This window comes from Alosa pseudoharengus, unplaced genomic scaffold (genome assembly GCF_046254945.1).
Source record: "Alosa pseudoharengus isolate Yale_2024_CS ecotype anadromous, Long Island Sound unplaced genomic scaffold, YU_APseudo_1.1 YU_APseudo_1.1_scf_2, whole genome shotgun sequence".
Lineage (NCBI taxonomy): Eukaryota > Metazoa > Chordata > Actinopteri > Clupeiformes > Clupeidae > Alosa > Alosa pseudoharengus.
Genome location: NW_027468663.1, coordinates 46,341,220 through 46,366,997, shown reverse-complemented (window position 1 = coordinate 46,366,997; position 25,778 = coordinate 46,341,220). Strand labels below are relative to the sequence as shown.

The following is a 25,778-nucleotide window of genomic DNA, read 5'->3' as shown; positions in this document are numbered from 1 at the left end:
GCTCAACCCAACGAAGACTGTGATACATTAATCCAGGGAGAAGATTATACTGCCTACCTCGGAGAAACACATCACACAACTCTTATTATCGCGAAACATGCACAAACACCAGTGGTAGCCACGAGACTGGCTGTGCAGTGTGTTTGTGAGTAGCTGGGGTCAGTAGGAGCTGACCAGTGACTCTTACCACACTTATAACGAATATCCTAGAGACCAATGCGACTCCAGGTTTCATTCTGTGAAGCTTATCATAATCCTCTGACCTTTTTGCGAGATTTGTATTGATGATAATTCCAAACTTATTGGCAAACAATTGTAACAAGCTTCCAGGGGTGAGAGTACCAGTATCTCAGCTACATGTTGGGCCAAAGTCAGTTAAATGGTAACCCTGAAAGGCAACACGTGGGGGGAAAGTACACACTGAAGCAGGACAGCAGCCATTTTGGGCAGACAAAAGCCATTTTGGGTAAGACTTAGTGAATGCGAACAGTGAATGTCCGTGAATGTGAATGTCTGTGACATCCGTCTTTAGAAAACATTCACTCTTCATATCATATCATATCATATCATGTGAGGTATGACAGAATTTTGAAGGGCAAGATATGACTGGAACTTAGAGCATATATGCATACAGTAGACTACATTTTGTACTGTATGCTTAGCGGCACTAATACAGAGAACTATCACTTCTATCCGCTCATAATAACAACAGAAGCACACAGCAAGGGCATTTGGCAGACAATTCAAGTGTCAGAAAAGGGGTTAAGCCACCAGGTCAACGAAAGAGCTCTATCCATGCGAGTTGAGAGTAGCTGATGACTGCATGTTACAAATAAACATAGCAAGGAGAAACAGCTCACTCTAAAAGTCACCAGGTGAAAGGCTGATGAAGGCTTTTGTAGCTCTGTGAAAGTTTAGTAGAAAACACACAAGTAGCCCGAGGCTAGTGAGTCGAGGATGCGGGTAGCGGTGGAGGCACAGGAGACCTGGGGGCTTTTTGTTTTCATCTGTGCGATCAAACCTGCAAAGCGGCGGTCATATAGGTTTAGTCATATTTTTTAGTTTTTCTTTCTTTTTTTTTTTTTTTTTTTCGCATGCCCAAATTTCCGTCAATGAGTCCCGGGACACTGAAAGACCGGGGTACACGAAACTTGGTGGGCATGTAACCCCACATGGATAGCATGGAACCATCGTTTTTCGTTTTGATCTGTAGCCCCCCCGCTGGACTGGACCCCCCGAAAGGAGGGTAGGGCAGACACAGTTTTCTGTGAATATCTCGAAAACCGTAGGGTTTAGGAGGACCTTTTTTTTTTGGTATGTTGATCTCAAGAGGCCATGTCAACCCATTCAATAACCACTCATTTCATGTATAGCGCCACCTAGTTAAACACAAAAAAGTAAAAATGAGGTGTTGTAATCGCAGGTATCTGTGACCTAACATAGTCAAAACTGCACGAAATTGGAAGTGTAGGATCATTATGACACCCTCTAAATGCACGCAAGTTTCGTGGAATTCCGTTCATGGGGGGCCACACAATAAATTAATTTATGTTACTATACACCAACTGGCCTGTAGGTGGCCGGAGACAGTTTTCTGTGAATATCTCGAGAACCGTAGGGCCTAGGAGGTCCACCTTTTTTATGTATGTTGGTCTTAAGGGGGCATGTCAACCCATCCCATTACCACTTATTTCATATATAGCGCCACCTAGTTAAAAATTAAAAAGCAAAAAATTAGGTGTTTTCATTACAATATCTCTGGCTGACAAGGTCAAAACTGCACGAAATTAAAAGTGTAGGATCATTATGACACCCTCCGAATGCATGCCAAGTTTTGTGTACTTTCGTTCATGGGGGGCCTTACAATAAAATAATTTATGTGTACATTTAGTGACGTACACCAACAAGGATTCCCGGGACACTGAAAGACCGGGGTACACAAAACTTGGTGGGCATGTACCCCCACATGGATAACATGGAACCGTCATTTTTCGTTTTGATCTGTAGCCCCCCCGCTGGACTGGACCCCCCAAAAGGAGGGTAGGGCAGACACAGTTCTCTGTGAATATCTTGAGAACTATAGGGCCTAGGATGACCATTTTTTTCCGTATGTTTGCCTCCAGGGGTCATGTTAACCCATTTCATGTGCACACATGTGCACAAACAGATACACACACACACACACACATACATTCACAGTAATCATACGTATGACACATACTCACACAGTAGACATATGTGCGCTTGCATGCACAGGCACATACGCAGGCACACACACAAGCACGCACACACACACACACACACACACACACACACACACACACACACACACACACACACACACACACACACACACACACACACACACATAACATAAACATAACACAAACAATCAAGAATTTCTCAGAATTATGAACAGGCAAGATGGAGGTGGGGTTGTATAAAATGAATTTTACATGTGAAATCTATGAACTAATAATGTTTTGGTACTTGTTGTCTAGCAGATACCAGTGAGAATTGAGTGTGGATAATGCAATTTAGTGAGACGGTTAGAATCATATAGGCCTTTCAGTGTGATTTCTTTTTGTGGAAAAAATGTGCAGGACTGGGCGGCGGTCATATTTTGTACCGCTCTGCGGTACATCTAGTTCATAGCCAGCCTAACTTTGTAGGACATAAACATGCTCTCAGTGTGACTGAACCATTAGAAGTTCTTATTGATTTTCTATTACGACCTACATTTGGAAAAAAGTGCAGAAAGAGTGACATTAAGAGTGTCATTGTGTTTGTACCCATTTGATAACAAAAAAAATATTTTTTTCTTTAAATACACTATTTCATGAATGTTGTTCCAATATTGAGCTCTCCACATACAATGAATGAACATGAAAATATTAAGGATAAAACTAGAAGTTTATGATTGATTTTCAAAGGACTAAAATGGTATTAGTTTCCTATAGGAAATATGTCCGCTGCATTTACCCATCTGGGGGTAGTATACACACATACAGTACATACATACACTATGTGGGATGAGAGATAGCTAATAGGCACATGGAAATCTATGTGGAAGTGGCTCAAGGTATTTAGTGTACAATGAAGATAGAGTTAACATCACTGTTTTACCTCAAGAAAAAGCAGAGGTATACAATGCCATTAACTAAGTGTATTATCTATGAATGAAATGTGGTACAACATTGGTACTTTGTATACTGAATGATTTGACATGGGGCATAGACTTCAGTGTTCTGACCATTTTAGTCCTATAAGAATAACCAAAAAAACACCCTGTTTTATCATTAATATCTTCATGTGCATTTGTTGTAGAGACCTCAAGTATTGGCACATTAACTCTTTCCCATCCATGCAAAATTTAACCAATAATGACTCGTTTAAAGTACCGGTATTGTATTTGCAGACAAATACTAATTGATGCAATCAATATCAATTGTTTTGCACTAAATCTTGGGCTTTACATAAAATCAACAGGCATGCAATACAAACTTTTAATGGCCTAGTCATGCTGAGAAAATGCTTGTCTTCCAACCGACAAAGTCTGAGCAGGCTGTAATAGCACTCTTTAAGATAATAATTACCAAACATGGCCTGCAAGATAAGGCATTTTTGAGAGTGTAAATATGATGAAAAATCAAGAGTGAAATATATACAAATATCGGCATTTAACAAAAACATTTTACAGGTCTTAGTTTTGGGAACATTATGTAGACAAACTATGAGCAAAATTTGAGACGGTGCGGCAACCATTTTCTTGGATTGTGTCTGATTTGAGACAGAAAGACCTCACTATCTGTAACAATTTCATACCTTCCTGGAACACCAGGCACAAGGAAAGAACAAGTGCGGGAAAGAAGCATGTCAGTGGAGGTCATGCCACAGTTCACAGTTGACATTTCCTCTAGCCACACTGAGACTGTGCTCATCCACTACCCCCTTCAATCCCCGTCCCCCCCATCCCAAACGCTCCCGCTGTCTGGACGCAGGGTCCGGCGGCCTGGCATTGACCCAGCCCTGATGTGCCACAGTGTGGAGAATGAAGACGTGTGACTCAAGCCTTGGCTGCACCCGTGCCTGCCGTGTGAGCGCTGCACTGCATGATAGAAATGGACCGGTGACAGGTGTCTTTGAGGGCGAGAGGCCCTAGGTGGACGATCTCTCGCGGGGCGCGATGGCTTTGAGGTGATAGGATAGCGGGCGGTTGGGCGGGTGTGGGATCGGAGAGGGGGGGGTTTTGGATTTAGGAGGCCACCCTTCAGTCGACGCCGCGGCTACAGCAGGGGCAGAGCGCAGCGCTGTTGCCATCTGTCGCTACGGCTGGCTGTCCCTTCCCCAGAGTTAATCTCCTCGCGAGGGACATCACGACCAGCCTGGTGGCGCGTCTCAGAGATGCAAGGTAAACACATGGCAACAAGAATGCAACTATGACTAAGATGCAGAGATTCAGCTAACAAATGCTGGAACTTTACATTTTTGCATTAACATTTATTCATTTAGCAGATGCTTTTATTCAAAGCAATTTATAAAAATGAGAAATAATGTTCAAGCTACAGTGGAGAAGAAGCCTTAGGTAGGAATTAAAACTGCATTTAGAGGAGAGAAGAGAGGGAAGTGCATTGCGTATGTGAAAGCACTTTCCTAAAAATAATACATCCACACTTTGACAAAGTGCACAACTGAACTTTTCAAGTACAACATGCTGTGAAAAACTCAAGGTCATTAAATTGCTTGATATTCAAGAGGCACAAAGGAGCCATATAAGATGTTTGAAGTACATTATTCAGAACTCGCAAATAGAAATGATCAATCATGGTGTAATTTGAAAATATGTGCCTTTAAATAGCAAGGCAGTTAACTCAGCAAAGAGCAAGAGGCATGAGAAAGGGCAAATAAACTGAACAGCATCTATATCGGCAATATACTTTTCCTGTGAGATGCATCTGACTTCGATCTGCAGAAACTGTTTCAGTTTGGAGAGGTATACAGTGTCACTGAGAAATAACCTTAAAGTGCAAAGTCACAGGGGAGGGCAAAGCTGGAGAAAGCATTTCCTTTCAGCACTAGTGTACTCAAAGAAAACAGCACATCTTACTTGCTAGTGGTTTGTGCATTCCTCGCACTGCAGGATTGAATTAAGCCAACATATCAAATAAACTGTATGCTTTTAATACTTCAAATAATACCTTAATGCATGAATATGCTCTCAGAGACTCGGGGCCATGCAGTGTCTTGACAAACAAGAGCGCGACATCAGATGTGTTAATCCATGTTTGGAGGTGTCAAATAGCGCCCGGCCCTTGTGGTGCGCCTGTCTCCACACTTGGGAAAAGAAATATGATTTGATTCCAGACGCCTCTATTGAATAAGGCGGTGTCATATGCTCATTCTCTGCGTGTTTTCCCCTCTTTAGAATACTAATAACTGTCTCCTTTGTGAGGATATCACTGTCAGGCTCTGTGTTTGCTCAAGCTTCAGATAGGACTCCCATAATCTTCTGCTGTTACTGAGCCATCAGACGGGGGACAGCTCATGACCAAAAAAACCCAGCTCAAGCTAAAAGGGACTCATTTTCTGGGTGAAATAAGGCTCTCAGTGTAACCAGGTAGCCCACAGATAATAGACAAACTACTTCTGACCACCATGCCATGGCAATTCTAAGCAATTTCAGTGACCTGCTTGTCAAATTCACTGACCAACAAAAGGACTGAACCTGAGGGTGAAATTACTGGCATTTGTCCTTATCTTCTGGGGGAAAAAACACTTCCTTTAACTCTACCATGCATTCTGAAAAATGTATTGAGTTCACATGGCATTTTCTCACCCCTGCCCATCACCTTGAAAGCCATAGACCTTCCCATCATCATATCTCTTACTCATGGCCTCCATTTCTGTCCATGTGTTTTTTTTGCCATTCTCTATGGATCCTCAACTGGCAGACTGACCTACGCTGTGATGGACTAGAAAGGAGAATACTGGCCGTACCATGACAGAGATGTGCAGGATGCGGAGCTCCTCTTCGGCCGCCTCGCTGGCAGGGTCATCTGTGGTGGCCAGGCCCGGGAGGTTCTGACTGCCGTCCTGGTGGTGGATGTGGAAGAGCAGAGTGCCGTTCTCCAGCCACTGCTGTCGCCATCGCACCAGAGGAATGTCCTCCGAGTTACCAGAAATCTCTGTGAAAGAAAAGCAGATAACCAATCCATGTTAATACAGTACCTACGGATTTAGAATGTATAAGTATATATAAGTATATATACTCTTTTGATCCCGTGAGGGAAATTTGGTCTCTGCATTTATCCCAATCCGTGAATTAGTGAAACACACATAGCACACAGTGTACACACAGTGAGGTGAAGCACACACTAATCCCGGCGCAGTGAGCTGCCTGCATCAACAGCGGCGCTCGGCGAGCAGTGAGGGGTTAGGTGCCTTGCTCAAGGGCACTTCAGCCATGCCTACTGGTCGGGGTTCGAACCGGCAACCCTCCGGTTACAGGTCCGAAGTGCTAACCAGTAGGCCACAGCTGCCCCACTGGAATGGAAAGTCATTGAGTTCTGTTAGTGTAATGGCAGGCATCCTAATACTTTTGCCTACATAGTTTATGGTAATTCAGACCATTAGCAACAAGGCTGACAGTGTTTTATTACCTAATACTATTGTATTAATGCACTACAATGTCCTCTGCTGTCTGAAAAGTACAAATGTCCGATTTGCTCAGCTCTCTGGGGCCATCAGTCTGAATATAGGTCTAAATGAATGCTCATATTTTCATATTTTTGTTTGATTTTTAAACCATTTCCTTTCCATACCATCGCTGAGATACCTGTTAGCATACCCGCAAACACTGACAGGGCGTGACAGTGCATATTAATGCAGATATCTCCGCCCACCTGCTATCTAAAAGCAGCAGTGAATCCTGACAACAAATAATAAAAAATTAGATGAAAAGCACAAAGGCTTCAAACATAAATGTTGCCACGCTCCATTTTTCCAATAATGCGCACAAAACACAAAATAAACAAACAAAATAAACACTCAACCTTCTCTCAAGCAATACATTTGAAAAGTACTTCTCAAAGTATTTGCTTTTATTTATTTCTGATGACCTTGTAGGCCTCAGGGCTTGTTCAGATTTTGGTTAAACTGAAAGAAGCGTCTCTGCTTTACTTTCTATATAACCGAAGTCTGAAAGCTGCAAATTACTGTCTATTATGACACTGTGGGAATCAGATAAGAGACTGACAAGCTTAGACAGCGACACATCAGACAGCATTAAGGGAAAACATGATCCTGGATCCCCTCTTAGCAGCAGCATGCAGTGCTATGCAAATGCATAGGCTGTTGTTCATCTTCAGCTGAATATTTTCATAGGTGGAGTTTTGTTAAGATGCTCAAATGCACCTCATTCCCACATTCTATTCGACAGATACACAGTTCCATGCTGATACACTATTAAGGTGTAAATTTGGGCAAATTTGGAAAGGTGGAAACATAGAGAAAAATACAAAATAGTGTACCATAGTTGCCAGGCTACAAGGTGTGTGCAGGCCATGGATAATGAGCTATTCACTTGGGATCCAGATCATTTCACATAAGCCTTTAAAAAGGAACTTTGAGCCTGTAGACAACCTACAAATAAAACATGATTGTGCACACAGAAAGCATTAACAGGTCGCAAAGAGAGAGAAGCATTTGTAACCGGGTAATGAAAATGCCTGAAATGTCAAAATGTCAATTCATCTAGGGCCATAATTGATGATGATGAGGAACGATGCACCCAGCAAATAGACATCTAAGCTGGTATGTTCCCACACCAGTTCAGTTCAAAAGCTCAAAAGGTTAGTTGCCAGCCACATAGTGCTTGTGAAGCCTGATGTCCTCGAGTACAACAGTAAATACTATATGCAGAAAATACATTGTATTCCACACTCACAGCATATTTGCACAATATTAAAATCAAGTAGGCCTCAGTCATTTATGTGCATCCAACACTGTGTCAAAATGAGGCAAGCAACACTTCCAGAAGAATTAAGTAGCGTTTTGTGCTCTAAACAACATGTAAATTCTCTTGACTAATGTGACAGCACACATTTCGCAGAGTCCCTTGGGTCTACTTCAGAATGACAGTTTTATTAATGGGAGAACACACAGAGAATTGCACGAGTGTAACTATTTTAGCTTAAATAATAGCAGCTGTTCTTAGATCTGACAGTGCTAGTTTACTATACTCACACTTTTGGTAGCATATTTCTTGCAGATTTTTCTTTTTCTTTTAAAAAATATCACATTTAGGCCTTGCTTTCTTATCAAGGCAGGCATAATAATAATGAATTCTTATCATCAAACAAGTAAATTAAATTTAGGCTTGAACAGCCCAAACAATCAGTTAATATCCACTGTCTAAAGAGCAGAAAAGTTCCTGCTGTATTAGAGTAAAAATAATGAAACATCGTGGTTGTAGTCAGAGGAGAATACTCAGATTAAACAGGATTTTCCAGATACTGCAAATAAAAAGAAACCTCTAAAAGAACACAGAAACCCTCCCTTTGTTAGCCTGAGGCCAGCCAAAATAATAAGAGGAACTTAAATCATTTAAGCAGCATTATGCTGATGCTAAAACCAAGAGACTGTCCTTCTGTGGACTGTGTGTTCTCTCAAACCGCTAGTCTCTCAGTTTGAGATGCATTATTCTGGAAAGTAGGACATGTGTAAAGTCTGCCTGTTTGGAGGGTATGAAGCGAGTGCGTGTGCTTGTGGGTGAGGGTGTGTATCCATCACACTTTCTAGACCTCTAATTGGCACTCTTAGCAGATGTCACACCATGCTCTAACTCCAAGTCAGCATGTTTGTCAGGCTGCTGTTTTACCCTCCCATACTGTGATCTCAAACACACACTTCCAAAATAGCCGAGATAAATAAATAAATGAACTCAAGCCTTTGCATTACAATTTGAGGACAAAGCCTGAATAGAATGCAATGTTTCCCTAGAGTTTAAAACAGACTTGCACAATCTAGTTGTAGCCTACTCACTGATATAAATTCATTCTTTTAATTAGAAATAGGCAAAGTACTGAGCATGTACAAAAATGTAAACCATGGTGTGGCCATGTGTGACACTAAAATCATTATCTTGGAAAGTTGTCAATATGAAATGGGTTGTGTAAAACACAACTGGATACCATCTGACCTGTGGTAACTGAATAACTGTGACTGCATTAGTGGTCCTTCACCTAACAAGCTCTATAATGTTCTAACTAGTACATACTGTAAGTACATAACATATTTAATTAGTTATGTAAACCACTGAGGAAAGCTCCTATAGCTGGTATTAATCTTGACCTTAGATCAACTCGTTTGTTTTTTTTTCGCCCTCTTTTTTCACGGCTCGCCACCCAACGCCTCGGTTCATCACACTGTACATAAACAGCGTGTGCGTTTGACCTTTTGTCTTCAGACTGCCCACGCTGCAGTCCTCCGGAACGATCCGTCTGAAAATACTGGAGCCGGAGCAAACATAGAATGGGAGAAAAACGGGGAAAGTGAGAGAAATGGAAAATCTGGTTCTATTCCGCTCACATCCTGATGCAGTGTGGAGAGCTGCCCCCCTCACACACGCGCACACCCACCAACACATCTACCCTAACTCCTATCCCCCCTCTCTCTCTGAATCTGGGCTCCCTGGGAGGGAGGGAGGGAGGAAGCTCAAATATAAATTTCTGCCGTCAGAAAAAAGCCGAACCCCTCAAATCCCCCTGCATCTGAAAGTCAACATTGAAGTTTCATAATATGTCTGAAAGTATGTGGTGATGCAATTCGTTAAAATGCCTGCAGTGCAGAATGGGCAAAATTACTGGATCAGACTGATACATGAGGGTGCCATTTCACATCAGTGCTTTTCTCTGGAACTTGTAAATCTGTATGCAAAATACAACATTTCTTCTAATTTTGGCAAGTTCATAATTTGTCATTTTTGTATACTAATTATAAATTAATACTGACAAAAGCCTAATGGCACTGTTTTAGATGAGCTTCATAAGAATGCAAGCACATTTGCATTAATATGCACTGTCACGCCCTGTCAGTGTTTGCGGGTATGCTAACAGGTATTTCAGTGATAAAGACGGAAATGGTTTAAAAATCAAACAAAAATATGAAAATATGAGCACATTTTCAAATGTGAATCTGTATAAATCCATGAATTGTCTGACGGAGAAACATAAAAACAACTTAATGGTGGCAAATGCCACTGACACAGTCCAACAAAAGCTGACTGCTCACTGTTTGAGAGTACGGTAATTGGCAGACGAAATGCAATCCCATGTCCAAAGGCTTGTTTCAAGGTATATTTCAACTGCCTGCACCAATTTTCCTCATGAATAGAGATAAAACCTAAGCAATCAATCAAAGTCACACCTGTTTTAAAGAGTGATCTAACACTTATAGTATTGGCTGCGATGGCAAGCAAATGGTAATTTGTTAAAGTTTTAAAGCCGTGTTTAATATTTCATGTTGGATGATTAGGTGCAGGCTTAAGCCTTGAGGACATCAGTGGAGAAACTTCAAGGTTAAGGTTTAGGGATCACAGGTGGTTTCCTCAGGTCAATGCTAAACACTCTCCTGGCTGCCAATTTTTTCACAGGAGTTTGGGGGTTGTTCTTTGACTTTGAAAAACCAAAGGGTGTGTGAAAAGGTGAGCACATGAAAACATCATTTGATCAACATTCTCTAAAGCTCATTACCTTGCAATGTTCTTCAAAGTGAGCCACTTTTGCATGATTTACATGCAACATAAAAAAAAATGTGTGGACATTTGGTGCACTGATATATGGCGGAATATACATGTATGTGCACGTAATAACACAGAAAACATAGAGCATGATTATGTATATGTACAATTGTATTTGCATCTGCATGTGTCAAAGGGAGCCTAAAGGACTGTAGCGTGCAAGCTGGACACCTCTGATTAGCTGGAAGGATGAGCGTTCTGTGTGAACCGTCCAGTGGGAAGTGCGTGTGTAGAGCTGTGTACTGCAGCTCAGTAGGCGCAAGATATTCACTCGCATGCCATACTGCTTAACATCTACTACTGAGAACATACACGGATACACATACACACATATGCACACACGCACACACTCACGCACGCACACACTTAAAACCATAACACCTACAACATCCAGCCCAAGAGGAAAAAGCAAGTTTATTAGATTTTAATGTTCTGCCTGTCTTATGTACGGAAACAATCTTAGAGCTGGTCAGGTCAAATATGAACATGGATATGTAAGTTTCAGTCACTCTTATCGTGTGCCATTTCAGAAACAAATGCTTTCTGTACCAAAGGAGCATTTCATCATGGTCAACCCAGGACCTCAATATCAGCGAAGCATGCTTGTCTAATTGTGCCAAAAGTCTATAGTGATGGATTCTCTTCGTCCCTGGGACTGGAAGCTAACTAATACACAGTGCTAAGTGAGCACAGCTTAGCGCCCAGGCAAGCTAACTCTGCCAGTCCTCAGGACTTTTCACTATGACCTGTCACTCTGAGATCCTTCACCCTATGGGTGCTGCAGCAGGATAAGGTAGAAGTTAGACTGTGCAGACTAAAGAAGAGTATTTATAGGGATCACATTATGGAATCCTGTGGTGGTTAGATCTGGAGGAAGGTGGCAAGACATCACTTACAGAGTCATGTAAGTATTAATGGCTTCCTTATTCCATATCCACATTAAAATGTCTCCCCAAATGCCACATCTAAGGTTGTGTTATATGCCTTGTCATACTTTGTACTACAGCCAAACATATCCTTGTCAAAACTGTAGGCTACAATATACTGTGTATAATCACTGGATCTTATCACAGACACACAGAGGGGGCAACTATGAATTTAGCTTTCGCTAAAAAGCCTGTAGCACAGAGACAAACCACAGCAGGGTTCTCTTTGGAACGTGTGAGAATTTTCCATTGGTCATACACAGCTGACCGTGCCCGTTTGGGAAACAGACAGAATCGCAGCTGGATTATCTAAAAAGCAACGACATGTAAAATTATTCACTTTTGACAGACAAAAGCTATGAAATGCAGCTGCAATAAAAAAAATAGCCTTTGACTTGGTAATCCCAGTAGGAAAGGGGGAATTGCTAAGCACTTGCTCTGTCGAAAGCCCATTATGAGCACCTAAGGGCTTTTTCGTGACCGGGTTTCATAACCATTTCTTTAAGGTGCCCCTGTGTCAGGCTCCGCTCGGCAGATCTACCTGGTTGGTACATGCTTAAGCACTTACCGCTGTCATCAGCACGGCGTTAATATTCATCTGCTCGGACAGCTGCAATCAACACGATCACCAATTAAAAGTTCCCCTTCTCATCTTATCAGGCCTGGGACCCTGGCGAGGTTGTTAAAATAAGCCCTACACAGCTCCGGGCTTATATAGCTTTAGCACGACTCCCACAATGGCCCCTTGTGAGATTCCCTTCCTTGGGGGATCAACTCCAGCTCCTGACTCTTTAAAAGCAGAGTCCCACGTGGGCAGAGGAGAGGCCTGGAGGTGTCATGGACAATGCTCTTTTTTTTTTTCCGGACGAGGCCCTTGGCCATCGCTGGCGTCTAACAATAGCCCAGGATCAACCCAGAAAGGCTTTGGGGAGCGATGGTGGTGGCAGGAGCATCAGCAGCGGTGGTGGAGCTGAGGCAAAAGGAGTCAGGGCACAGCCGTACACGCATCAGTCTTTTGTTGCACAGTGCCGACGTCGCCACTGGCCAGCTGATGGGGAAATTAACTGAAATAATCTTCACCAAATGATGTTCAAAAGAACTTCCCTCTCTAGTATGACAGACCTTTGAGTTGGTATTTGCCGTTTCATATCAGGGCACTTTTCATACAAAACAAATCATGTTAACAATCCTGTTAAATCCTTTTATGCTGGTGCTGATGCTGATGACTGTGATGATGATGATGATGATGGTGGCAGTAATGTTTCTTAAATGGTATGACAAATATGTCATGGCATTTCTCCCATCAAGACAATTAAAACCATAATGCAGTTATACATTGCAGTTGCTTGAACTACACCATATCACTAATCATACATTACACTATAACATAATAATCACTTCCATGGAAAAATGCACATAATGCAGTTATACATTGCAGTTGCTTGAACTACACCATATCACTAATCATACATTGCACTGTAACATAATAATTACTTCCAAGGAAAAATGCACATGGAAAATATCTAAAATGAATGTGCAATTCCAATACCCAGCTCAGTTAATAAAGATCTATTTATCTGGCATGACATGAGCAGACCCAATCTGCATATCATTCCAATACAGTCCAATGGAATCTGCATATCATTCCAAACACTAATTAAAGAATGTCAACCCTGTACATGTCAGCATAATATAACCATACCATTTTACCAAGTTAAATGTCCAAAAATGTCTTCATGCAAATGCATGCAGAGTGTTCATTTTGAATGCTTTCATGATTTTAAAAAAAGACATATTCAGAGTGAGAGAACCTCAGGCCATAGGCAGCATGGCATGCTGGCTTTAGAGACCTTGCATGACTTGTCACTCTGAAGAACAGCCATTAGCTCCCCATCTTCTTTCCGTTTCCTTATTATTTCCCCCTTTCTTGCTTCCGCAGTGCTTCTAATGAGGGCTTCCTGCTCACTTAACGCATGGCTCTTTATTGAATCCCGTTTTATGTTCTAGTGACATCTGATATCAGCCGGCACTCCCCAAGGCCTTCCTGAGCTCGTGAGGTCTTCCTCTATATTTATCTGGTTCAGATCTCCTGTTTATTGTGGCTCTGATTAAGGAGAGCTGCACAGCACAACACACGTAGCAACATTCCCCGCTTGAAAAGATGGAGGACTGTGAAGTTCGAGATTCCCGACCTCTGAAGACTCTACCGCATACAATTCATAATCAAAAATAGTGCCATGCCAATGAAATGAAATCTTTGACAGCAGTGGGAGATTTAAAAAAAATAGCTAAAACTTTTTTTGTTTATTTGAGCAAAAATGCTGTGACATTGGCCACTGGCGGCTGTCATTGCCACCCTCTGTAGCTATCTAACCAGTTGCATATAAATAACTGCGGGGGCAACAGAAGATGGGGAGGTGGTCTGGTTAGGAGCAGCGCCACCACATACTGTGAGAACAAAAAAAACCCATCTATGACATTTACAAAATGGAGCTGCGTCTGACACAGACCCACGGCAATTCCAATGACTCTTTCCACAAAGATGGCAACAGACCGCACTGCTGAAGGATATTCCTCAGCGGCTTTTATTTGTGCTATACATCACATGCAACAGGAAGGGTGGGAGAGAAACAGACATTTGCAACCCTAACGACAGCACCAAAACCAAAATGTATTACCACTATTACAGTCGCAGGTCATTTTCTGTATTAATCTTGCAAATGAATCAGAAAAAAAGGAACAGGCTTGAGTCTCCCTTGACAACAGCGGTGCAGAGCAAAACAAATTATTCTGACAGAAATATGGATGCACAACTCCAGTACTGACAAAGTACTGCAAGTGATGCATTTTTTTCCTGTTTCTTGAGCATTCAGGTAGCAGACTCCGCATGTGAGGGCTGATTAAAGTTGATCTACCTCACAAGCAAGTTGACTATAAATTATGCAAATACTCCAGCTGTTTGAAGCAACTGAACTCCCAAAGGAAAACTCTGTTATCCCATTTCTTTAATATGACATTACGGCAGTTAACCATTTGTTGTGCTCATTGTAAACTTGCTAGTGCAAAATGTCACCATAACATAGAATAGTGTACGCAGACATGCAGTCTCTTTCTCTCCCGCATATTAGTTGACACAGTAGAGTCTGCCAAATTGTGGCATGATAAATACATCATGCCTCATTACCATTAATCTCACGGGATACATGACCTTTGTCAGTTTTGATTGGTGAACACAACATGGTCAGAGGTTCTTCTCCAGTTGATGGCATGTAAATCATGCACAATCATTACCTAATCAATAACCCTCAATAGCAACAAAACTGAAAATACAAATGCAATTCGCCCAAAGCCAAAACATCCCAAAACCCATAGCTATGTATAGCATGCAAATGATCACAGATCCCAAAGATATCATATCTACTGGATGTAATTGTATGATTAAGGGGTGCAGAAATGGAGAATTAAGTATATTAGATGGCTTCATTAACTCATCTGAAACAAATGGAGACCTGCATAAGACCTCATTCATATCCGGACCCTGATCTGTTTACCCCACCATGAGAGACGGGAGGGGGGCAGTGAAGGCTCTGCTGCCTAGCGGCCACTCTGCTTGTGGGGCTCCAGCCTCATATCCACACGGCTCTAGCTAGGTGATGGAGGAGAGGCGGAGGAGAGGCGGAGGCGGGCGGTCTGCTTATCCACCGTCCCCCGCCTGGCCACGCAGTGGGCCACTGGTTCAATTAAGACACATCTGCATTGCTAATCGGCCAGCGGCCAGCTCGGCAGCCCGACGGGGCACCTTGTGCTGAACAACACACACACACACACACACACACACACAGGACACTTGCCTGAGAGAGAGAGAGAGGTACTTCTGTTAGCATCTTGATGAAGAGTGCAGGTAGTGTGTGTGTGTGTGTGTGTGTGTGTGTGTGTGTGTGTGTGTGTGTGTGTGTGTAAAGCATGGTTATGAGTTGTGAGACATTCTTGATAATAAATTACAAGTAAAAACTAATGTAATTAGTCCTACCACAGAGAGGTAGAGGTGTGTGTGTGTGTGTGTGTGTGTGTGTCTGTGTGCGTGCATGCGTGCGTGGGTGCGTGCGCGAGACGCATAAGCTTGATCCGCAAGCAGCTTTACAGAATCTACTTATTTGTCTTGGGTAGAGATTTCAAGGACATACCCAAATGATGTCCCCAGGAGGTCTCAATGCCCCCTGCTGAAGCATGTTTGATGGCTGGATTAATGGCAGAACCAATGTACTCATATCACACATATGGCTCCTCCAGCTCATCTTAGTGCCACGCCTCGCTATACCTAAATTAACCCACCACTAGCTTGTGTAGCTCAGGCAATAAAGTCATATCTGAGAGCTACAGTACGCCTGCTAAAAACTACACTGTAGCACACACACACCAAACAACACTATTTTGCCTTCTATGATAGTGGGCAAAGTGATTCAGAGGTTAAATAGTCATAACCACTGTGTTTGTCTGCCCTACCCAGGAAGGAAGTTTGAGCAAAAATTTGACGGTTAGACTCAACCCAGTATTAAAAAGTTAAAACATTTACTGCATATTGTTGACCAATATTAAACCAGAGGGCATGCTGTTACATCACGTTTCAGCATAGTTATGATTCAGTCACGGGTCCTTCACGGCTGCTGGCCACTATGCATCTGCTTAACCTAGTCTGGCGATGGCTTCACACTTGTGTGCCCAATGCACTCTCTCCTAACTACTGCTGTGTGGATTGTTTGTTTTGTTTTGTTTTGTTTTGTTTTGTTTTTCTAATTTATTCAGCAACTCCAAAAATCCTGTCTCCATGATTCTTGTGTATCTGCAAACATGTTCACATGTTGTTGTTCTGCTCTGCTTTTCAAAATAAAAACATGCCCGATCTCCCTGTGTGTTTATATCCTCCTGTTTACTCCCCCTTTTGCACGATCACCCACACACACACACGCACGCACACACACACACACACACACACACACACACACACACACACACACACACACACACACATACAAACACAAACACACGACACACGCACATACATACACACAGAGATCCCTGCTACTTTTCCACCAAAAATAAAATGAATACCGGTAATGACCAAAACCTCTGCTGACCCTCATCTCCTGTACCCCAGAAATACACCTAAAAGGGCAAAAAGGAGGAATCATTTATTTATATACTAGTGTCCGTTTTAAAGATTTGTCAAGTGAGATGAAACTATATATAACAAAGAGCGTAGTCAGCCTCAGACATGGAGATAGGTGGTGGAGAGTAGTGATTATCTTGTTAGCTAAATTACTGTAATTCAGGGTTGTGCACAATTCGAATTGCAATTCTGCTTCCTGTTTGCTACCTCAATTGAAATGCAAGTGAAATTCAAGAATAGAATTGGAATTAAAGAGCCAGTTTCAATTCAATTCTGGAATTTTGCACAAGCCTGCTGTAATTGCAGTAGTTTTAACTGGCTGAAGTTGACAAAAAATGTAGGATTTAGCGTTATGATGACATAATTAGCAGAAACGTCACAATATCACAGTATTGATTTTTCATCCCTATTTTTGGCAACGCTGGGTAAAACAACTACTGTACATAAATGTCCAATTACAGTAAAACGTGACAAGAAACACTGAAACACTGTCCAGTGTGAGCATGGTCACAAAGAAAGTACCTTAAAAAATCATTGGACCAAGGTAGAAACACCGATTTCATATTTGTGTATTGAGATTACCTGGGTATGACAGTTACCAGATCAACAGCTTTTCACCATTCTACCTACTGAAATAAACTTAACTAGATGCACAGACCCTGTTTCAACATTAGCAATAGTGAGACTAAATGTGTGGCTTCAGTAACTAGATGCACAGACCCTGTTTCAACATTAGCAATAGTGAGACTAAATGTGTGGCTTCAGTAACTAGATGCACAGACCCTGTTTCAACATTAGCAATAGTGAAACTAAATGTGTGGCTTCACCCTAGGGATTGGATCTGCTCCAATATGGAAATGGCTCTTCCTTGCCCAGGTTTCGTCTTTCCACTAAGTTGTATGGAAACTGGGCCAGTAGCTTTTGCAAAATCCTGTTTAGAGACAGTATGACTCCTCAGTTCCTCAGTAACATGACAATTACCCATGAAGAACAAAGTAAACTGAACAACTATCAACTGAATCATCAAACTAAAAAAGTTTTTTAAATTGTAGCTACTATTTTTTTCTTTCTTCCACTGACTCAGTATGCAACATCCTCCCCTACCTAATAATTGTTTTATATTAGCTTAAAAGTAAGAATAAATTCAGAGCAGTGGAATAGCCTCCTCTTGATGATAAATTGCTATTAAGAAAGTCTGAAATCATTCACATGCCCTGACTAAGCGGAGGGCAATTCATTCCAAATGAGACTTTAGATTAGTCCAAGATTAAATTTGTCCAACTGTGACACTCTAATATTAAGGAAATTGAAAGTGTACCCTGTTCTACTTGAGAGAGTTTACATGAGGGAAAGGAATGGTGAACTGACCCGCACTGCACACACAGCAGAGCCACAGTGCACCATGTCTCAAAGACTTTACTTTCATGTAATCTCATACACGTATACCATAATCACACTCTACCTACACAAAACTCTGGATTTCTTCAGTGTCACTGATGTGTGATGTGATGTGATGTGATGGTGATTAATGACTTTTATTAACAAAACCAGTCTGACATTTTGAACTGACAATAACAGAAATGCCTTTGAATTTGAATGGCAAGAAGAGCAGTTAAGTGACTGCAGACCGTCAGCCCCATAATTGGTCAGTAAAGAATATGAAACCCCACTTTCTGCATCCGAATGCTGATTTGGATGATCATCTACCTTGTGTGAAAATGTGAAGGAAATCAGACAAGTAGTTCTTAAGTGATGTGAGTGGAGACTGGAGACACACACACACACACACACACAGAGAGAGAGAGAGAGAGAGAGAGAGAGAGAGAGAGAGAGAGAGAGAGAGAGACATGATTACAAAACCCTTGTCCTGCTATCAGGGATGAGGGTAGCAAAGCTTTTATATGCCATTTTCTGGTCTGGGTACAGGAGCACTTGTACACTGTAAGAACACATTGTTCCATTTCATAGGTGGAAACACATGACATGGAACATCACATTCTTACTCAGTAGATAATGCTCTAAAACAGTGGTTCTCAACCTTTTTTCAGTGATGTACCCCCTGTGAAATATTTTTTCAGCCAAGTACCCCCTAACCAGCGCAAAGCATTTTTAGTTGAGAAAAAAAGACTTAAAACATATTATATATATATATATATATATATATATATATATATATATATATATATATATATATTTAAAAAATATACATATATAAATATATGTATATTTTAAAATTTCCCGTACCCCCATTTGAGAACCACTGCTCTAAAAGGCATATCTCTCAATACACACACTAGATGATGATGATGATGATGGTTATTATTATTGTCATTACTATCAGCGTCATTGCTAGTTGTAATAGTATTAATTGTAGTAGTAGTAGTAGTAGTAGTAGTAGTAGTGGAAGTGGCAGTATTGATTTTGATTGCGCTATTGCTCCTTGAGGACAGCCCACAAGAGAGAATCTAATGTCACATGAGCAGATGAGATTAGTCCTGTTTCCTGTATTATTGATGGAGCCTCGTCTTGCAGTCTTCCTCCAGAGCCCCGCTCGCTCCAACGGCAGGCGGGCGGAGGAAATGTCTTTCAGAGATGACTCACATAATAAAATTAGAATTAATTATAACGTCTTAAAATATAGATCTGCACTGCACCAAGGGAGTCATATTGCTAAGCCCCTCCATGAGTGGCTGGTCTTGTACCAGTTCTGACTAAACTGAACTTTCATTTTAGCCACCTGTTTGTGTGATCGTGTAACATTTTCTTTGAAAGAGTAATTAAACCATAACTTTTTAAACCAGCTTTGCAGGCTGTTTTTCTTTTGTGCATTAATGATGGACAACAGTCATAAATAAAAGATGTCCTGTGTGATTACCATGCTAGCATGTTAAAGAGGGTACTGCAGTTATGCATGTCAAACATATTCTTGTGTATTACCATATACCCTAATCAGTGTGAGATGTTCCTAGGCATTTTCAAGTGACATTTTCAAGTGACATTCATTCATAAATAACTATCTATTACAGAGTTGCCATGTCACCCCTACACATGACAAGCATTTTACAGGGATGGCTTATAGTACTTTATGTGGACTATACTCTGTGGGTTTTCTTATGATATCAGGACAGACAATTTAGGGTTGATAAGTAAACTGCTTAGGGATGAATGCACAATCCACGTTGTGTTACTCAAAGAGTTCATGACTTGTCTTGTCAATATGTCTAACTGCTTCTGTCAGCAATTAGTTTGTCAGAAGCGCTAGCCTGCGGCTAGAACAAAGTATGTTGGATTTACCATCAAAGTTATGATTCATACATAAGAAGATGGATGAGCAGAGGTTCATGTATGACAAAACGCTCCAAAGAATGTCTGTACCTTTGTACCAGAACCGGTAGGGAAAATACATTTATATTAATGTGCTAGCCGTGGGAGAAACAGCTTTGTGTGCTGTCAGAGGGAGGCACAACAAGCACCATTTTGCATTTTTGAAACAAATCCTGAAAATAAATTCTCTGATACATCTGCCACATTCGTAATTGCAAAGACAACCCTGTGCAGGCCCCTTTTTTCTCCTCAGCACAGCTAACCGAAGGGGGGCCCTATGACAGGTGCATGCGTCTGAGACTCCGGAACATTCCGGCGATGAATGAATCTTGGATGAAGGGCATGCAGAGAATGCAAATGCCCCCCCCCCACACACACACACACACCCTCACCCCACACCAAACCACAATCTCTCAGCCTCAGTAGCACAGACAGGTCATCCGTCTTCCTCCTCGGGGGCAGCAGGATGACATCTGTCGCCGCATATGGCCACCGAAAGAGTGTTTGCTTTCTTAAATCTAATGATAAGAGTGACAGCGGGGAGGTCTGTCATACAGCGTGTGTGTGTGTGTGTGTGTGTGTGTGTGTGTGTGTGTGTGTGTGAGTGTCAGTGCCGGTTGTTGGGGTGGGTGGGTGGGTGGTGGTGAGGACTCTCATAAAGGGAGACGATAGCAGTTCTTAACACATTCCCTGCTCTCAAAATGTAGGTTACAAAGGGCTTTTAAGTGGGATATTGTATCAGAATATAGAAGGCATGCGGCTCCAAGTGCAACATAGTAGTTTAAATATTCATGAAAGGAGCAACGCAACCCCCCCCCCACACACACACACACACACACACACACACACCTACCCCACCCCCACCCACCCACACACACACACCCCAACACACACCCCAACACACACACCACACCGCCTCTGAAAAAAAGCCACAGTGTAAGTGATGATGTCTGACCCACTCTACGGCATGGCTTTTTTCTCTTCCACGCAGCCTGCCTGACGAGCGCTGGGACATTGGGAGCGTAATGGCCTAATGTCCGGTGATCTACGATTATGGGTTTAACCTTCTAGCTGAGCGCCAAGCCCCTGCCAAGTCTCTGCCCCATGATGGCAGGGCACCTGATGGTAAATTTAAATATATGCAGAGGGAGCCGCTGATGTACGACACCAACCGTCGCTAACATACAACTCCAGCGACAGGGGAACAGTAATAATTCAAACAGAAGAAGAAGAAAAAGGTGACGCACAGCCTAAGCTCCAGGCTCTCTAATGGGAGTCTAACTTAGCTTATCTTCAGAGTTGATGCCCCTCTCTGTGGTTAGTGAGACGGAGTTCTCTACATGGCTAGCCAACACGCTTATGGCCATGTATCTTAATGTAGCTCTCTTCTGAATGCAACGTTTCATTCTTCCATGCGAGCAGTCGTGTTAAACCTCTCAGGGAGCAGGCCGATGAAGCCCCCTGCCAAGCATCGGTTTTCAGCTGGTGGCTTAAGTAGACCAGGGCTTTGAGATGCCCTGGCAGCATCAAAATACACTGCAAAGCCAATAAAATGCACCAGTACCACACCATTGGGAAATCACAAACCTGCTTGGTCTTCTTATATAGCTACAGGGATATATGTGCATCTGTCTCTTTAACTCAGGGAAATAATGTTTTCTTTAATAATAAACCGCCTTCTTTCTCCTGTTCCCACTTGGTTTGCTACATTTAGAGGGCATTTTACCCAACAGCATGAAGCTATTTCCTCAAAACAGAATTAAATGCCAACTATGCCTGATAGTTTTTCAATGTATTACCTTAATTGTGATATTCCTTCGCCAAAATGGCTGCCATCCAATACAGATGCAAGATGTGCTGAGAGATTTGAATATTTTTTTCTGATAAACCAGCTCCCTTGGGTATATAGTATATCTAGCTAAATTAGGACAAGATGTGACAAGTCTGTCAGTCACCTAAGCATTCCTAGTCAAAAAGAGTCCCTAAGCTTAGTGAGGAGCTCATACGTGACCAAAAATAAACAAAACCTTTTACCTGATTGTATCGAGACCATGACAACAATACCCCAATGGCTGAGGAAACAATTTCCTGGGGATATGGACCAAGAGGCTACACTCTGACCCACATTTATTACTGCTCACAGCTTGAAGTCGCTACCTTTCAAGACAAAACATAATAAAGCACTTCCCCTCCTGCCTAGTGCTTTACTGAGGCATTACCAAGCGGCACTCAAACTTTGGCAGCAATGCAAAAGCAGCAGTTGGCCTATAATAAACACCTTTAAAAATGCCACTTGGAAAGCAGTGAGGCGTTTGTTGATTAGCGAGCAACATGTCAGAAAAATCTGTACCCTGGCCAGGGAACGTGACACAAAATTGCTTGACAAAAAGGTGTGAGGCGATAAGCTCCACCTGGGAATAATTCTACAAATTAACTTCTTAGGTTCTTTAGGAGCACTCTGTGTTCAAAGGGTAACATTTTAATCAGTAAAAGTTATACAGAGGCTCAAAAATAAAATCCAAATACAAGGTTGTGTTTGAATTCAAAATCATATCTTCTCTTGCATAATGTGCTTAAAGAATATGTTGGACTTACAAAACCCCCACTCAGACCAGATGGCATTGGTCAAACAGACATGTTTCCAAGACGACGCGCATGTCTACACTGTCCATACAGTCTCATTCAATCGAGGGCAACATGCCCTTTCTTCAAAACGTTGCATCGCATAAAGCAACAACATAAAAGCCAGGTCCAGAATGGAGAAACCCACCACAGTGGTTCTCATGTTAAATATGTATGTGCAAGTATTCCCGGAAAACTCTTAAGCCATCAAATTCCTACAAGCTCAGGACGCATGCAATTTTTCTGTTACCTGCTGTTTCAGACGAAAAGGTGCAGGATAGACATGATGTATTCATGGCTTCTCAAATAACACCGTGAACAGGAGAAGATCAAAGGAAGGCTAACCATACTACAGATGTGACATGTCCTTTAGGCAACAAAGAGTTTTTTTTTCTCATCAGCTCTCTGAAAAATATGCAGAGTTTCAACAAGTAATTGTCTGCTTTTCACAGGAACCATCTAAAGCATCTAAAAGCTTCTTTCTGCTATTACCTCTACCTTAAGCAACGAGGGCCAAATGTCAGGTCACAATCACTTAGAGCTGAGGCCTTTCTAGGACAATTAGTCGGGAAGGCATCTGACAGACTAGTTCAGCATCTCACTGGACTGTGTGTGTGTGTGTGTCTGTGGTTGTGTATGTGTGTGTGCAGTGGTGTGTATGTGTGTGAGCCCTCTACTGTAAGAAGTCGTACAACATTATCTAGTGTTAGGCGAATGTATTCTGTTTAGAGGTTTTCCTCTATTAACCATTGAATTGCACATTAGTTAAAAAGTCAATTTGGATAAAAAGTCTCTGTCAAGTGCCTAATGTAAAGGAAGGTACAACAACCAATGTGTAGTGCAGATGAAAGAGCTTTGAACAGACAATATTCTACCTTTTAAAAAACAAATACATTTAGACATTGACAACCTACGGCTACATGAGGGGAGGTGTGATTCCTGCATTTATACAACATCCCACATACTGTTTGAAATCGTTGGGTGTCTCTGCTGGATGTAGAAAAGCATTGAAGGTTGATGGTCAAGGTGACACCAGCAAGCACACCTCCAGCACAAGCTCATGGGGAATATGTTAACTGAGTCATCGACATAAGGTGCAGGCACAGGGCAGAGAGGAAGCCTGTCGTGCAACGACGACGGTTCGCTGTGGGACCAAACGGATCCATATCACACTCCCGCTGCGAGATCGAGTCAGAGTATCCGTGCATGCAGGAGCAGAGAGAAGAGAAGAAGAGACGGCACATAGAGTTCAGTCGAGGCGGAAAGGACACTAATGAGAGACGGCTGTTGGGGGCTTCAGCACGTTTCTCGGGAAATTTCCCTCTGAGAGAACAACCTCCTTTGATGGGCAAAATAACAGGCAGAGTGACCTAACTGCTATCATTTACACACAAACATCAATACAAATCAAAATAGGAGGTCCCCTTTGTTCTTCACACCACATTGGAGAATTCTGCTCTTTCCATTTAATGCATTCTCTTTAAAAAGATTATGCAAACTAACACATGTTTTTTTTTTTTCAATAAACGATATCAGAGTTGCTGTTGGTACTCTAGCAAGATTAATTTTAACTGAGCTGATTAGAGATGCACACTGCACACGAGAGTGGAATTGCATTATTCTACAAATGTTTTTTAATTGTTTGCTTTCACCATTCAAATGTTTTAAAGATACACCGGATCACTTCCATTTAAACTGTTTCACTTTACATTTCCCCATCCTTTGTGAAATGTGAAGCTGAACCTGTTACTGGCAGGAACAAATGATTACAGATGGTTGCATAAAATATGCAAGCAGCCCAGGTTTATAGACATTTAAGTCTGACTCAATGATCATTTACATTTTATGACATGATGATAGGGTATTTCTATATCATCTATACAAAGCAGATAGCATAAGGGAAATGGACAGAAAAGGGCAACAACCAACTATGTCAATAGGCCGCGTTGCATATGAATCAATATGTTCTGCTCCATTAAATAAAAAGGTCTTTCCGTACATTTCGTCTGATGCTCCCAGATCGACTTTTAAAATGTATTCCACCCACTGCCAGTGTGATGCAGTATACTAATGCATGGTTGTTCATGGTAACCTTCCAATTATGCAGAAAAACCTGGATACTAGCCGGCACCTTCATTAAATGCAATTGGATTCCTTCAATAACTTATCTTGCCATTTCATTTGAAAAACGTGTCTTGGGATTTTGATTGGAAAGGATAAGAGGAAAACTGTTGAGCACAAAATTCTGCCAACGGAAATGTACCACCCAGTTAGATAGATGTAAGTAAAGATCCACAAACCTAACAGTTTGAGCGTGCTGTTAACAATCAATATATGACCTTTGATTTGTATTCAAAAGACAAAAGAGTGATTTTTCTAAAGAGTCATTATATACTGCTATGTCACACGCTAATAAACAGAGCCATACAATTACCGCCATTACATACGTGTTCTAGGTTTTTTGTTTTTTTCAAGGGGCCACACCTGAGTAGATGTAGTGTGGTGAGCTTGCAGACACTCTCACAGCTATCATGGTCCCCAGCACAGCCAGACAAGTGCCCTCGTGGCATTAGCTCATTACCCCCCCCCCTTTCCCAATGAGCGGCACTGCAGCGGGTGGCAGAAAAATGTGAATCCCACATAGAACATTTCTTTTGTCAGCCTTCGAAGTGGCTTAAGTGGACGGAGATGGAAATGGAAAAGGTGAGTGAGTGTGTGTGTGTGTGTGTGTGTGTATGCGTGTGTGTGTGGTAGGGGGGGGGTGTTTGGGGGGTGGGGGTAGAGGAAAATGGGGAGTGTGTAAAAGATAGACCTATGTCCTTTAGAGGGACTGCAGGATCAGCGAGGCAGGGGGATGAGCCGAGCGGTCAGGAGAGGTCTTAAATGAGCACATTTCAGCCCGAGACAGAAAACTAAAGAGAGGGACAGAGAGAGGGAGTGA

The 25,778-nt window shown here is 42.0% G+C and overlaps 1 protein-coding gene across 1 annotated transcript in view; it reads right to left on the bottom strand.

The window, feature by feature from the left end:
* The window catches only part of astn1 (astrotactin 1), a 208,475-nt gene that overhangs the window by 162,327 nt on the left and 20,370 nt on the right, over positions 1-25,778 (bottom strand). Inside the window, exon 4 of the mRNA XM_076293301.1 lies at positions 5,998-6,185. Within this exon, the coding sequence (XP_076149416.1) occupies positions 5,998-6,185 (188 nt within the window). The remainder of the gene's footprint in view (positions 1-5,997; positions 6,186-25,778) is intronic.